Below are 14,575 nucleotides of genomic sequence, written 5' to 3'. Positions count from 1 at the left end.
AAAGGGTTCGGTGGGATCTCCTGGAGGTGGGTGGGAGCACCCAAAGGGGTCGATGGGATCTCCTGGAGCTGGGTGGGAGCACCCAAAGGGGTCGGTGGGATCCCCTGGAGGTGGGTGGGAGCACCCAAAGGGTTCGGTGGGATCTCCTGGAGGTGGGTGGGAGCACCCAAAGGGGTGGATGGGATCTCCTGGAGGTGGGTGGGAGCACCCAAAGGGGTCGGTGGGATCCCCTGGAGGTGGGTGGGAGCACCCAAAGGGGTCGTTGGGATCTCCTGGAGGTGGGTGGGAGCACCCAAAGGGGTCGATGGGATCTCCTGGAGGTGGGTGGGAGCACCCAAAGAGGTGGATGGGATCTCCTGGAGGTGGGTGGGAGCACCCAAAGGGGTCGGTGGGATCCCCTGAAGGTGGGTGGGAGCACCCAAAGGGGTCGATGGGATCTCCTGGTGGTGGGTGGGAGCACCCAAAGGGGTCGATGGGATCTCCTGGAGGTGGGTGGGAGCACCCAAAGGGGTCGATGGGATCTCCTGGAGGTGGGTGGGAGCACCCAAAGGGGTCGGTGGGATCTCCTGGAGGTGGGTGGGAGCACCCAAAGGGGTCAGTGGGATCTCCTGGAGGTGGGTGGGAGCACCCAAAGGGTCGGTGGGATCTCCTGGAGGTGGGTGGGAGCACCCAAAGGGGTCGGTGGGATCTCCTGGAGGTGGGTGGGAGCACCCAAAGGGGTCAGTGGGATCTCCTGGAGGTGGGTGGGAGCACCCAAAGGGGTCGATGGGATCTCCTGGAGGTGGGTGGGAGCACCCAAAGGGGTCGGTGGGGTCTCCTGTGGGTGGGTGGGAGCACCCAAAGGGGTCGGTGGGGTCTCCTGTGGGTGGGTGGGAGCACCCAAAGGGGTCGGTGGGATCTCCTGGAGGTGGATGGGAGCACCCAAAGGGGTCGGTGGGGTCTCCTGGAGGTGGGTGGGAGCACCCAAAGGGGTGGATGGGATCTCCTGGAGGTGGGTGGGAGCACCCAAAGGGGTCGGTGGGATCTCCCGGAGGTGGGTGGGAGCACCCAAAGGGGTGGGTGGGATCTCCTGGAGGTGGGTGGGAGCACCCAAAGGGGTCGGTGGGATCTCCTGGAGGTGGGTGGGAGCACCCAAAGGGGTGGATGGGATCTCCTGGAGGTGGGTGGGAGCACCCAAAGGGGTCAGTGGGATCTCCTGGAGGTGGGTGGGAGCACCCAAAGGGGTCGGTGGGATCTCCTGGAGGTGGGTGGGAGCACCCAAAGGGTTTAATGGGATCTCCTGGAGGTGGGTGGGAGCACCCAAAGGGGTGGGTGGGATCCCCTGGAGGTGGGTGGGAGCACCCAAAGGGGTCGGTGGGATCTCCTGGAGGTGGGTGGGAGCACCCAAAGGGTTCGGTGGGATCTCCTGTGGGTGGGTGGGAGCACCCAAAGGGGTCGGTGGGATCTCCTGGAGGTGGGTGGAAGCACCCAAAGGGGTGGGTGGGATCTCCTGGTGGTGGGTGGGAGCACCCAAAGGGGTCGATGGGATCTCCTGGAGGTGGGTGGGAGCACCCAAAGGGGTGGGTGGGATCTCCTGGAGGTGGGTGGGAGCACCCAAAGGGGTGGATGGGATCTCCTGGAGGTGGGTGGGAACACCCAAAGGGGTGGGTGGGATCCCCTGGAGGTGGGTGGGAGCACCCAAAGGGGTTGGTGGGAGCACCCGAAGTTCTCGATGGGCGTTTGGAGGCCCCGAGGGCGGTTGGTGGGATCTCCGGGAGGTTCCTGGGAGGTTCCTGGGAGGTTCCTGGGAGCCTGGGGCGGATGTTGCCGATCCCAACTCACACCAGTCTAACCAGTTTGCCGTGCCGGTTGCCGGAAGCCGCCTCCTGCTCTGCCGGGAGTTGCCATGACGGAGCTGGCGTCGCCGCCGGTGGGCGAGGGGCCCTTCTCGTGGTCCGAGGAAGCTTTGGGCGACGAGAAAGCGTTGGTGATCCACAGCCAAACCGGCGACGAAGAGGAGAAGGAATTCAAGTGCATCCTTTGCGGCGAACGCTTCGGCCACCAACCCGGCTTGGCGCGGCACCAGAAGCACCACGCCGGCGCCCGCGCCTTCATCTGCGCCGAGTGCGGCAAAGCCTTCAGCCTGAAGCACAACCTTTTGATCCACCAGCGGACGCACACCGGCGAGCGGCCCTTCCGCTGCGGCGCCTGCGGCAAAGCCTTCAGCCTAAAGCAGAACCTCCTCACCCACCAACGCACCCACAGCGGCGAGAAGCCCTTCGGCTGCCAACGCTGCGGCAAACGCTTCCGCCAACAGCGCTTCCTCCTCAACCACCAGCGCAGCCACGCCGAGCGCCCGCCCGGCGACGCCGAGCAAGCCGGCGGCAGCGGCGCCGAGAACGCCCAACGCAACGGCGGCGACGCCGGCGGGAAGAGCTTTGGCCAGAAGGCATCGCTGAGGATCCACCGGCGCAGCCACGGCGACGCCTTCGACGCCAACGAGCGCCAACGCCGCGATGCCCTCACGTGAGACCCTCGCGGCGGTGACGGCGCTTCGGCGTCGCCATGGCGGTGTTCCCCTTTGGGGTCACCCGGTGCTCATTCTCCCGTCCCGGTGGGGTTGGGGGTCATCCACCCATTGCCCATCACCCATTGCCGCCCCTCGTCCTCGTCGCGGCGTCTGCGTCGCGGCTGTGCCGTCACCGGGAGCCATGTGTGGTTCCCTGGGATCTCTCCCATCCCGTTTGCCGGCACCGCCGTGTGCCACGGCGCGAAGCCACCGAGCCGGAGGAGGAAGGACGTTGGTGTCACTCGTTGGTGTCCCCGCGGTGAAGCCATAACCATGTTTGCTCTCGCAGGGAATGACGGACGCCAAAGCGGAGCCGAGCGAGCGGTGCGCAGCGGTTCATCGCGGCGGCGCCGAGGGATTAAAACCCAACCCAAAGCCTGAGGCGGCAGCTCCGGCCGCGGCCACCGCCACAGCGGACAACCTGGAATGTCAGGGATGGCACAGGGTCGCGGTGGTGGCGAGACGCGTGCCAGCACCGAACCGAGTCAGGCGCCGACTCCCAGTGAAGTCCCGGGTGGTGCCAAACCCGTTGTTGGTGACATCGCGGTGAGGACTTGTGGCTCTTCATGGTCCCCCACCGGGCTGTGCCGCGCGGTAACGCCAAACCGGGGCTGCCGAGAGGTGGTTTTCCAACTCCGAGGATGTTTTGCCCCGAAGGGGTCTCTGCTGGTGGCCATCGGTGTCCGACGGTTTTGGTCGGTTGCGGCGTAGGAGACGCCACGCGGCGCTGCCCCATCCCCATCACCGCCACCGCTGTTCGGTGTCCATCATTAAATGAATTCAGCTCGGGAATTCCCGCGTGTCCGTCTGGTGGAAGGGTGAGGAGCACAAAGGCGTTCCCACCCGGAGCTCCTGAAGGCAAACGAGCGCTTAATTAGCAAAGGAGCCGAGTTGGTGTCCAAGAAGGACCTGGAGAGGTGGGTGGAACCTTCTGAGGGTCAACCGGGCCATGGGGAATGTCCCATCCCAATCCCCACGTTGAGAACCCGATGGGGGATGATGGGATGGAGAGCAGCGCTGAGGAGAAGGACTTGGGGTGATGGGGAGGAGAAGCTCCACAGGAGCCACAATGTGCGCTCCCAGCCCAGAAACCACCCGTGTCCTGGGCTGCATCCAGAGCAGCGTGGCCAGCAGGGAGGGAGGGGATTCTGACCTTCTGCTCCTCTCCTGGGAGACCTCAGCTGGAGGATTGGGGCCAGTTCTGGAATCCTCAACAGAAGAAGGAGATGGAGCTGTTGGAACGGGTCCAGAGGAGGCTCCAAGGATGATGCGAGGGATGGAGAACCTCCCATCCGAGGACAGGCTGAGAGAGTTGGGGTTGTTCAGCCTGGAGAAGAGAAGGCTCCCAGGAGACCTCAGAGAGACCTTCCAGTACCTGAAGGGGCTCCAAGAAAGCTCAGAGGGCTCTGGATCAGGGAGCGCAGGGACAGGATGAGAGGAATGGTTTGAAGCTGAAAGAAAAGAGATTGAGATGAGATCTTAGGAAGAAATGTTCTCCTGGGAGGGTGGGGAGGCATCAGCACAGGTTGCCCAGAGAAGTGGTGGCTGTCCCATCCCTGGAGGGGTTCCAGGCCAGGTTGGATGGAGCTTGGAGCCCATGGGAGGTGTCCCTGCTCATAGCAGGAGGTGGGACTGGATGGGCTTTGAGGTTCCTTTCAACCCAAACCATTCCATGGTTTCATGGTTCCAACTTGATGTCAGCCAGAACCCCCAGATCCCATCCCTGGAGGTGTTGAAGGCCACGTTGGATGGGTTTGGAGCCCCTGATCCAGTGGGAGGTGTCCCTGCTCGTGGCAGGAGGTGGGACTGGGTGGGCTTTGAGGTTCCTTTCAACCCAAACCATTCCATGGTTTCATGGTTCCAACTTGATGTCAACCAAAATGCTCAGATCCCATCCCTGGAGGGCTTCAAGGTCAGGTTGGATGGGTTTGGAGCCCCTGATCCAGTGGGAGGTGTCCCTGCTCGTGGCAGGAGGTGGGACTGGATGGGCTTTGAGGTCCCTCCCAACCCAATCCAGGGCTTTGTAGGTGATGGGGCGCTCACGCCGTGGGGTGAGACGTGGGTCAGGCTGGAAGGGACTCTCTGGTGAGCCTTCACCCATGTCTTTCATGTGCTCCTTTCGGGGTCCATCTTCTCGTAGCCGTGGTGGCGTTTTGGCACCTCAGTGCCGTGAAGGGTCTTCGTGGCACTCCGAGGACTTTGCGATGGCTGCCACGGCCATCGCCCACGGATGGAGACATTCCTCGTGTCTCCAAGAGCTTCCAAGGAGACATCGTCTCTGCCACCTCCTGGATGTCCACCTGCTCCCCCAGGAAGGTCACTGAGCTCCAGGCCAAGCCTTGATTCCTTGGACAAAGCTCCGGGCCGGGCTGTCCATGAGCTGCTGGAGAGGCAGCAGAAGATGGGATGAGCTCGGTGGCTTCCAGGGGAATTCCTGCCTCGGCGCTGGCTCCAACCAGGATGCGTTGAAGGTACCAGGCTGGAGGGGCAGGAGAAGAAGTCCCATCCCACCACTACTCCAGAACCCCTCCAGGGATGGGGACTCCTCCACCTCTGCCACGGCCTGAGGACCCTTCTGGTGAAGATGTTTGGTCTGATGTCCAACCTGAACCTGCCCTGGAGCTACTTGAGGCCATCTCATCCCATCCCTCGTTCCTTGGGAGAAGAGCCCAACACCCACCTCCCCACAACCTCCTTCCCAGGAGCTGCAAGGAGCGATGAGGTGTCCCCTCAGCCTCCTCTTCTCCAACTAAACACCCCCAGGTCCCTCAGCTGCTCCTCATAACCCATGTTCTCCAGCCCCTTCCTCAGCTCCGGGCTCTTCTCCAGCCCCTCAAGGTCCTTCTTGGAGTGAGGGGCCCAAAACTCAACCCAAGATTCCAAGTGTGGCCTCACCAGCAGGACAATCCCTTCCCTACTTCCATGGCTGATCCAAGCCAGGATGGTGTTGGCCACCTCTGGCTCGTGTTCTGCCAGGCTTGGAACCATAAGGGATGAAGCGTGGTGGGAAGCAGCCCACCTGGTTGATGGGCTTTGAAGGACAACCTCGGTGTTTCTCTTAGATCTTCCCGTTCCACCTCGGGGCCCTTTGTCCAATCCCAAACAGCCCTTGGGGTCTGCATGGATGATGGAATCCATAAGGTTGGAAAAGACCTCGAAGCTCCTCCAGCCCAACCCCACCGTGTCTACTAACCCGTGTCCCACAGCCATGGGCTTTTTGAAGCCCTCCAGGGATGGAGACTCCACCACCCCTGCCCTGGGCAACCTCCTCCGGGGCTTCTCCACTCTTCCAGGAAAGACAATTGTCCCAATATCCGATCTAAACCTCCTCCGGCACAACTTGAGGCCGTTTCCCTCGTCCCATCCCTCGTTCCTCGGGAGAAGAACCCAACGCCCACCTCCCCACCACCTCCTTTCAGGCAGAAACTACAATTACTTGGGTGAAAACTCGACTCTAATAGAGTTTAAACCCAAATATTCCACTTTTTAACCCAAAATAAAGGGGTTTTGTGTCCCTGGGGCGGTGTTTCCGCGTTTGAGGTGGGATGAGGTGAACTTCGAGGCCTTTTCCAACCAAAAAAATCAGTTTTTTTCACTTCCAGAAGGAAAAAAAGAGTGTAATAATGCCTGGAAAAGGAGTATTTGGGGATAAAAGTGCTATAAAAAGGTGTTTCATGAGGGACATCGCCTCCAACCTTCAACAAATGACATTTGTTTGGGTGAAAACTCGACTGTAATAGAGTTTAAACCCAAATATTCCACTTTTTAACCCAAAATAATGGGGTTTTTGTGTCCCTGGGGCGGTGTTTCTGGGTTTGAGGCCGGACTTAAACCTTAAAGGACCTTAAAGGCCTTTTCCAGCCTCTCTGAGGCGCACTCGGGCTGTTAATGAGCGCCGTTGTTAATTAACGCTAATAAAGTGGCCCCCAATTACCTCAGGGAACCGCTAATGGCGGCGCCGCTTCCGCGTCACGTGGTGCTGGGGGGGGAAGAGAAGCAGCGGGAATCACGTGACCGCCCAGCGCCTGGCGTGGGGCGGTCGCGTGGTACGGAGGGGGCGGGGCAAAGGGAGGAGTAGAGCGGGGTGTGTCACGTGACCGCCCGGGGGGGCGCGCTCGCTCGCCGGGCGGTCACGTGACGCGGAGGGCGGGCGGGAAAGGGAGGAGCAGCGGGGGTCACGTGACCGTCCAGCGCCTGGCCTGCGCCCCCATTTGGGCGGTCACGTGGTACAGAGGGGGCGGGGGCGAAGGGAGGTGTGGCGCGGGGTGTGTCACGTGACCGCCCGGGGAGGTGCGCTCGCTGTGCGGTCACGTGATGCGGAGGGCGGGAGGGAAAGGGAGGAGCAGCGCGGGTGTCATGTGACCGCCCGGAGGGGGCTTCCTCGCTGGGCGGTCACGTGACGCCGAGGGCGGGGCGGGCGGAAGGGAGGGGCGGCGCGGTGGTCACGGGATCGCTCTGAGAGTGACGCGCGCGCGCTCGCCGGGCGGTCACGTGGTGCCGGGGGCGGGGGGGAAACATGGAGGAGCAGCAGCGCAAGGTGTCACGTGACCGCCCTCGGCCTTACTCGCGCGCGAGCGCAGCGCGGTCACGTGGCGCTGAAGGGGGACGGGAGGAGCAAGCGCGAGGGGGTGGTCACGTGACCGCCTGGAGAGCGCGCGCGCAGCCGCTCGGGCTTCCGGGATGGCGCCGGAACTTCCGGCGGAAGCGTGTGGGAAAGCGAAGACGCGACCGGAAGCGGAGCCTCGAGGCACCGGATTGCCCCCCCCCCTGCCCCCCCAACCCGAGCTTCCGATCCCGTTCCCGGGGGGCCATGGCGGGGCGGGCGCAGGTAGGAACTCCCCCAGTGTACCCCCATCCTTCCCCCCAGTGTACCCCCATCCTTCCCCCCAGTGTACTCCTATCATCCTCCCCAGTGTCCCCTCATCCCCCTCAGTGTACCTCATCTTCCCCCCGATGTACCCCCATCCTTCCCCCCAGTGTACCCCCATCCCTCCCTCAGTGTCCCCCTTATTCCCCCCAATGTCCCCCCATCCACCCCCCCAGTGTCCCCCCATCCCCCCCCAGTGTACCCCCATCCTCCCCCTCAGTGTCCCCCTCATTCCCCCTCAGTGTACCCCCATCCCCCCCAGTGTCCCCCCATCCCCCCCCAGTGTACCCCCATCCTCCCCCTCAGTGTCCCCCTCATTCCCCCCCAGTGTCCCCCATCCCCCCCCAGTGTACCCCCATCCTCCCCCTCAGTGTCCCCCTCATTCCCCCCCAGTGTACCCCCATCCCCCCCCAGTGTACCCTCATCCTCCCCCTCAGTATCCCTCATTCCCCCTCAGTGTACCCTCATCCTCCCCAGTGTACCCTCATCCTCTCCAGTGTACCCTCATCCCCCTCAGTGTCCCCTCATTCCTCCCCAGTGTCCCCCCATCCCCCCAGTGTCCCCCATCTTCCCCTCAATATCCCCCCAGTGTCCCCCCATCCCCCCAGTGTCCCCCCCATTCTCCCCCAGTGTCCCCCCATTCTCCCCCAGTGTACCCCCATCCCCCCCAGTGTACCCCCATCTCCCCCAGTGTTCCCCCATCCCTCCCGGTGTCCCCCTCATCCTCCTCAGTGTCCCCCATCTTCCCCTCAATATCTCCCTCATTCCCCCCATCTTCCCCCCTCATCCCCCCCAGTGTCCCCCTCATCACCTGCTAGTGTCCCTCTCATCCCCCCCAGTGTCCCCCCCATCCCCCCCAGTGTACCCCCATCCTTCCCTCAGTGTACTCTCATCCCCTCAATGTACCCCCATCCTTCCCTCAATGTACCCCCATTCTCCCCCAGTGTATCCCCATTCCCCCCAGTGTACCCCCATCCTTCCCCAGTGTCCCCATCCCCTCCCCAGTGTCCCCCACATTCCCCCCCAGTGTCCCCCACATTCCCCCCCAGTGTCCCCCCATCCCCCCAGTGTCCCCCCATTCTCCCCCAGTGTACCCCCATTCCCCTCCAGTGTCCCCCCATCCTTCCCCCCAGTGTTCCCCCATCCCTCCCGATGTCCCCCTCATCCTCCTCAGTGTCCCCCATCTTCCCCCCAATATCCCCCCCAGTGTCCCCTCATTCCCCCCCAGTGTCCCTCTCATTCCCCCCCAGTGTCCCTCTCATTCCCCCCCAGTGTCCCCCCATCCCCTCCCCAGTGTCCCCCCATCCCCTCCCCAGTGTCCCCCATCCCCTCCCCAGTGTCCCCTTCATTCGCCCCAGTGTCCCCCCCATTCTCCCCCAGTGTCCCCCCATCCCCCCCAGTGTACCCCCATCCTTCCCCCCAGTGTTCCCCCATCCCTCCCGATGTCCCCCTCATCCTCCTCAGTGTCCCCCATCTTCCCCTCAATATCCCACTCATTCCCCCCATCTTCCCCCTCATCCCTCCCCAGTGTCCCCTCATCCCCCTCAGTGTCCCCCATCTTCCCAGTGTACCCCCCCATCCCCCCAGTGTACCCCCATCCTCCCCCCCCAGTGTCCCCCTCATCCCCTCCAGTGTCCCCCTCATCCTCCTCAGTGTCCCCCATCCTCCCCAGTGTCCCCTCATCCTCCCCAGTGTCCCCTCATCCCCCCCAGTGTCCCCCTCATCTCTCTCAGTGTCCCCCTCATTCCCCGCCAGTGTCCCCCTCATTCCCCCCCAGTGTCCCCCCACCCCTCCCCAGTGTCCCCCTCATCCTCCTCAGTGTCCCCCATCCTCCCCAGTGTCCCCTCATTCCCCCCAGTGTCCCCCCATCCTCCCCAGTGTCCCCCTCATCTCTCTCAGTGTCCCCCCATCCTCCCCAGTGTCCCCCCCATTCCCCTCCAGTGTCCCCCATTCCCCCCCAGTGTCCCCCCATCCCCCTCAGTGTCCCCCATCTTCCCCCCATTGTCCCCCCATCCCCCTCCCACTGTCCCCTCACCCCTCCCCAGTGTCCCCCTCATCCCCCTCAGTGTCCCCCATCCCCCCCTCATTGTCTCCACCCCCCAATGTCCCCACCCCACCCCCCCCAAGATCCGGTTGAAGGTGTCCCTGCCCATGGCAGCGGGTGGAACCGGATGGACTTTGAGGTCCCTTCCAACCCAACCCACCCCACGGTTCCATGATTCCATCGTGCCGTCAACCAGAACCCCCACATCCCATCCCTGGAGGTCTTGAAGGCCACGTTGGATGGAATGTGGAGCAACCTGAGCCAGTGGGAGGTGTCCCTGATGGAACCGGATGGACTTTGAGGTCCCAACCAACCCAACCCATTCCACAGTTTCCATGGTTCTCACTTGGTGTCAACCAGAACCCCCACATCCCATCCCTGGAGATGTTAAAGGCCACGTTGGATGGGACTTGGAGCAACCTGATCTTCCCACTGGAGAGAGAGGACACTGGGAAGGGCTGGAGCAAGAGGAATCATGGGTTGAGTTGGGTTGGAAGGGCCCTCAAAGCCCATCCAGTCCCACCTCCCACTTGCTCCAAGATTGCTCCAAGCTCCATCCAACGTGGCCTTCAACACCTCCAGGGATGGGATCCGGGAGGTTTGGTTGACATCAAACGAGAATCATGGAACCATAGATTGGGTTGGAAGGGACCTCAAAGCCCATCCCATCCCAGCTGGCTCCTCCAAGCCCCATCCAACGTGGCCTTCAGCACCTCCAGGGATGGGATCCGGGAGGTTTGGTTGACATCAAACGAGAATCATGGAATCATAGATGGGGTTGGAAGGGACCTCAAAGCCCATCCAGTTCCAACTGGGTCAGGTTGCTCCGATCTCCGTCCTTGGGAAACGAAGTCTATTTGAAGCTCCTTCTCCTTGGTGGCTCGGGGTCTCCAGATGCCACCAAGGTGGTTGTGCTCCTTGTGTGACAGGAACCGGTGACCTTCGAGGACGTTGCCGTCTACCTGAGCCGCTCCGAGTGGGAGACCGTGGCCGAGGAGCAGCGGCAGCTCTACTGCAGCGTCATGTTGGACAACTACGAGCTCTTGACGTCCCTGGGTAAAGCTGATGTTCTGTCTCCGTGGTGGGCCCGGCTAGGGTAGGTGGGCTTCCATCACACCTCAGTCCATCCCAAGTTCTGCTGCTCCTGACGCTTGGAGCAGTCCTGGCTCCAAAAAACGAGTGACTGCGCTGAGGACGCGGTCCTGGAGGAGCTTAGGGATGGAGAAACGCAACGTTTGGGGTTCTTGGAGGTGATGGTCACCTCCAGAAACGTAACTGCGGTTGAGTTGCCCGCCCTGAGGTCACATAAGGACCTTCTGAGGGTCCTGACCGTGAGACAGGGACTCTGTCCCCTCCCAAGCGGTGGAACCAGAGGACACCAGAGCTCCTCGAACCAGAAAGGTCCCTTTGGAGGGCTTCTCCGTGGCCACCAGGCCAGGATGGAGATCTTTGCTTACCTAAGAGGACGCATTCTCCAGCCCCATCCGGTCATCGCTGCCGGGGCTTCTCCCACCCATGGCCATTCCCAGGCAGGATTTGACCTTCCTGCCCATCCAGGACGTGGAGCCCGGGTGGAGAAGGTTCTTCCTCACTGGAGGGAGGTCCCACTGCCAGGATCTCCCCAGGATGAGCAGGAGATCATCCCTCGGTGGGAGAACCTCACGATGGAGGTGGTTCCATCAGGTCCTCGTCAATAAATCCACCTTTGGCCGCAGCACCGACGTCTCTTTGTTTGCTTTCTTTCCATGTTTTGCTGTTTCTCCTTGGGTTCTCCTAGCGAAGTGCCGCTTGGTAGGTCACGGAGAAGACCTTCCTCTTCTCCCGTTGACCATCTCGCCCGGCAGTTGGGGGTCACACCACGCCTTCTGCTCCACCTCCCAGGTTACCCAGGTCCCAAACCGGATATTTTATACCGGATCGAGCGCGGAGAAGAGCCGTGGGTCTGCGCTCCCCAAAGCCCGGTGAGGTGGGATGGACCCAACAGCCCCTCTCCAGGTGAGCAGGAAGGATCCGACCTCAGGAGGACCAACGGAGCGCCTTCCAAAGGCTGCTCCGAGCTCCTCTTCTCCAGGGGGGGCTCCAGGAAAGCTGGGAAGGGGCTTCTTCCGAGGGCCTGGAGGGATAGGACGAGGGGGAACGGCTTGAAATTGGAAGGGGGAAGATTGAGATGGGCCATGGAGAAGTTCTCCACGCTGAGGATGGAGAGGTTGCCCGGAGAAGTTGTTCCTACCCCATCCCTGGAGGTGTCCAAGGCCAGGTTGGATGGGCCTTGGAGCAACCTGAGCCATGGGAGGTGTCCCTGGTTGGAACTGGATGAGCTTTGAGGTCCCTTCCAACCCAACGCACTCCATGGTTCCATGATTCTAACGTGACGTCAACCAGAATCCCCAGATCCCATCTCTGGAGGTCTTGAAGGCCACGTTGGATGGAGCGTGGAGCAACCTGATCCAGTGGGAGGTGTCCCTGCTTGGAACTGGATGAGCTTTGAGATCTTTTCCGACCCAACTCATTCCATGGTTCTATCCCTGGGGTTCCCACTTCTCCTGCCCAAACCCCTTCCCCTCCTTGGTGCCTCTTTGGAGGCATCTCCGTGTCCTACAGCCCTCTCCACGTGGGGTGGAAGCGTCCATGTCAAACGGAGGTTGCCATCTCCGTGCACAAAGCTCTCAACTCCTCAGAAACATTCCTGATCTCCTGATCTGCTCCTGTTCGTCCCCCCCTTGACCCATGGAGAATCTTCTCCCCGCTGAAGCCACCGGAGCAGGACTGGGGTCTTCTTCTGGTGGCAGGTGGAGCTTCTTCTCCAGGTTGTGGAACGGAAGAGCTTCCCTTGCCGGGAAGGTGACATCCATTTGGTTTCTTTGCAGGACACAACGAGGACCTGAGCTCCTCAGGGTGGTGGCCTGAAGCTGTTGGGCACCGCGTACCGGAGGAGAGGACGGAGACGACCCACCACGGTGAGTCCTGGTCCTCCTGCCTTCCCCACCACCAAACTCTGGAGCAAAGAGCTCCGGGTGGGCTCCAACCCCATCCGGTCATCGCTGCCAGAGCTTCTCCCACCCCTGACCATCCCCAGGCAGGACTTTGACCTTCCTCCCCATCCAGAACGTGGAGCTCAGGTGGTTCCTGACTTGAGGAGAAGGTTCTCTCTCACCAAAGAGAGGTCCCACTGCCAGGATCTCCCCAGTTCCTCCAGCCCCATCCCTCTCTCGTGTCCCACCACCGTGTCCCACCGGGGATGGGGGTGAACTCTTCCAACCCTCTCTCGGCAGGAGGACGATGCCGACAGTGGCGACTCCGCTCTAGAAGACTCCTCAACAAGTTCAGGTGTCTCAAGGATGGGACGGAGCCACCGTCGCGGGCGGTTGGCCGGGAAACGAGCCCGGTGGAAAGCCAAGACCGGACACCGGAGATCTTCCAGCCTGGGAAGGAAGGAGGAACGGAGAATAAACGCGAGGTCAAGGCAGATGTGACCCAACCGGAAGGATTCCTGCTTCCTCCCGTGGTGGAACAGCAGAACAAACCATCAGATCTTCAGGAACGTCTGCGTGGTGGCCCTCATCGGGTGGTGTTTCAAAGGAGCCATTCGAGAACTCAACGCACGTCAGAAGGGATGACCTTCCTCCAGGGGAACGTGGAGCCACCTACCCACGAGCTCCTGGAGGCTGTGTTGAAGGACCACTGCTACTGCACCGTGAGAGAGAGATGGTTCCTACGCTTCGCCCCGTGTCCTCTCCAAGAACACGATTACTGCCGCAACAACGAGGCCGGAGACCTGGCGCTGCAGGACCACGAGTATTGTCACGCCTGGAGGTTCCCTGACTTGGGTGGAGTCCATCGGGTGGTTCCTCTCCCCGGCAAAGCTCGGGTCGCTCTTCACCGGCTCAACGAGCAGAACTCCCCCATCGAGAGAATCCTCAGGACGGCCAAGAGAATAATGTGGAGTCACAAGAGGTTCTCCTTCCCTCAACGTTCCTCTCGTCCAGAACCTTCTGCTAAGGCAGAAGATGACTCCATGAAGGGACCGCGTGAGGTGTTTTGTCCTCCGGCCAAGCAGCCTCGAAGCGAAGGTGCACCCCGAGATGGGCCATCAGGAGCTCTTCTTTGTGCTCCTGTGGCGCCTTTTGAACCGACGGCTTCACCTCCACCTTCCGATCCAGCTCTGGAGGTGAAGAAAGAAGAACCCCATCTCGAGGTGTCCGCGCGCCGTCAGGGGCAGAAGGTGGAGCCGCCGCGGAGCTGTGACCTGAAGGAGAACGTCAAAGGCCACAAACGCCTCAATCCCAACCACGTTTCGCTTCACGACGCCTATGAGATGGTGATGCGGACGGTGGACTACATGCTGGACTCCGTCTGCCACAACTTGGAGCTCGGTGCTTACCCACCGTGCGAGGAGATCTGGCCCACCGCCATTCAGATAGACAGGTGACCTCTTGGGTCCATCAAAGGTGACAATGGAGACCTTCTTCCCTGCTGGAAACCTCATGGAAAGCGTTCTGGGAGAAGAAACGCTGCCTTGGGGACAGTTGGAGTGGATTGGTGGGTGTGAAAGCCCAGTCCGTAGCGTCTACTGGGCAAACTGGGATGGTCTGGGAGCTTGGGAGAAGAGGTCAGGAGCTTGGGAGAAGAGGTCAGGAGCTTGGGAGAAGCTTGGGAGAAGAGGTCAGGAGCTTGGGAGAAGCTTGGGAGAAGAGGTCAGGAGCTTGGGAGAAGAGGTCAGGAGCTTGGGAGAAGCTTGGGAGAAGAGGTCAGGAGCTTGGGAGAAGAGGTCAGGAGCTTGGGAGAAGAGGTCAGGAGCTTGGGAGAAGCTTGGGAGAAGAGGTCAGGAGCTTGGGAGAAGCTTGGGAGAAGAGGTCAGGAGCTTGGGAGAAGCTTGGGAGAAGAGGTCAGGAGCTTGGGAGAAGAGGTCAGGAGCTTGGGAGAAGCTTGGGAGAAGAGGAAAGGGAAGGAGGAGGGTGGAGAAGGAGGAGGTGGCATCAACGGAGGGATGGGTGAGAAGCACCTGGTTGGGTTTTTTTGGCCGGGTTGGGGTGGTCGTTCCCATCTTCTCATTAAACCACTTGAAGTTCTTGTCCATCTTGTAGCTCTGGGGTCCATCTGCGTGTGGGCCACGAGG

General features: G+C 61.5%; 2 protein-coding genes across 2 annotated transcripts in view; both read left to right on the top strand.

Annotated features, from left to right (window-relative positions):
- Positions 1-2,858, top strand: part of LOC104055025 (uncharacterized) — a 33,670-nt gene extending 30,812 nt beyond the window's left edge. The window contains exon 9 of the mRNA XM_054057908.1: positions 1,836-2,858. Within this exon, the coding sequence (XP_053913883.1) occupies positions 1,836-2,509 (674 nt within the window). The 3' untranslated portion in view covers positions 2,510-2,858. The remainder of the gene's footprint in view (positions 1-1,835) is intronic.
- Positions 2,859-7,111: 4,253 nt separating this feature from the next.
- LOC104061115 (uncharacterized) lies at positions 7,112-14,365 on the top strand. Its single transcript, XM_054057907.1, has 6 exons — positions 7,112-7,376; positions 10,389-10,515; positions 11,341-11,454; positions 12,327-12,493; positions 12,596-14,121; positions 14,154-14,365. Exons 1-5 carry the CDS (start codon positions 7,359-7,361, stop codon positions 13,886-13,888), a joined length of 1,719 nt encoding a protein of 572 aa, XP_053913882.1. The 5' UTR covers positions 7,112-7,358; the 3' UTR covers positions 13,889-14,121; positions 14,154-14,365.
- Positions 14,366-14,575: the final 210 nt, after the last annotated feature.

Source organism: Cuculus canorus, chromosome 2, assembly GCF_017976375.1.
Source record: "Cuculus canorus isolate bCucCan1 chromosome 2, bCucCan1.pri, whole genome shotgun sequence".
Lineage (NCBI taxonomy): Eukaryota > Metazoa > Chordata > Aves > Cuculiformes > Cuculidae > Cuculus > Cuculus canorus.
This window is presented reverse-complemented; position numbering and strand designations above follow the sequence as displayed.

Bases quoted from the DNA above. Each gene is read 5' to 3' on its own strand.
- LOC104061115 (XM_054057907.1), top strand. The intron at 10,516-11,340 runs GTAAAGCTGATG...TCCACCTCCCAG, and splicing joins CGAGCTCTTGACGTCCCTGG to GTTACCCAGGTCCCAAACCG. The intron at 12,494-12,595 runs GTCATCGCTGCC...TCCTGACTTGAG, and splicing joins GTGGGCTCCAACCCCATCCG to GAGAAGGTTCTCTCTCACCA.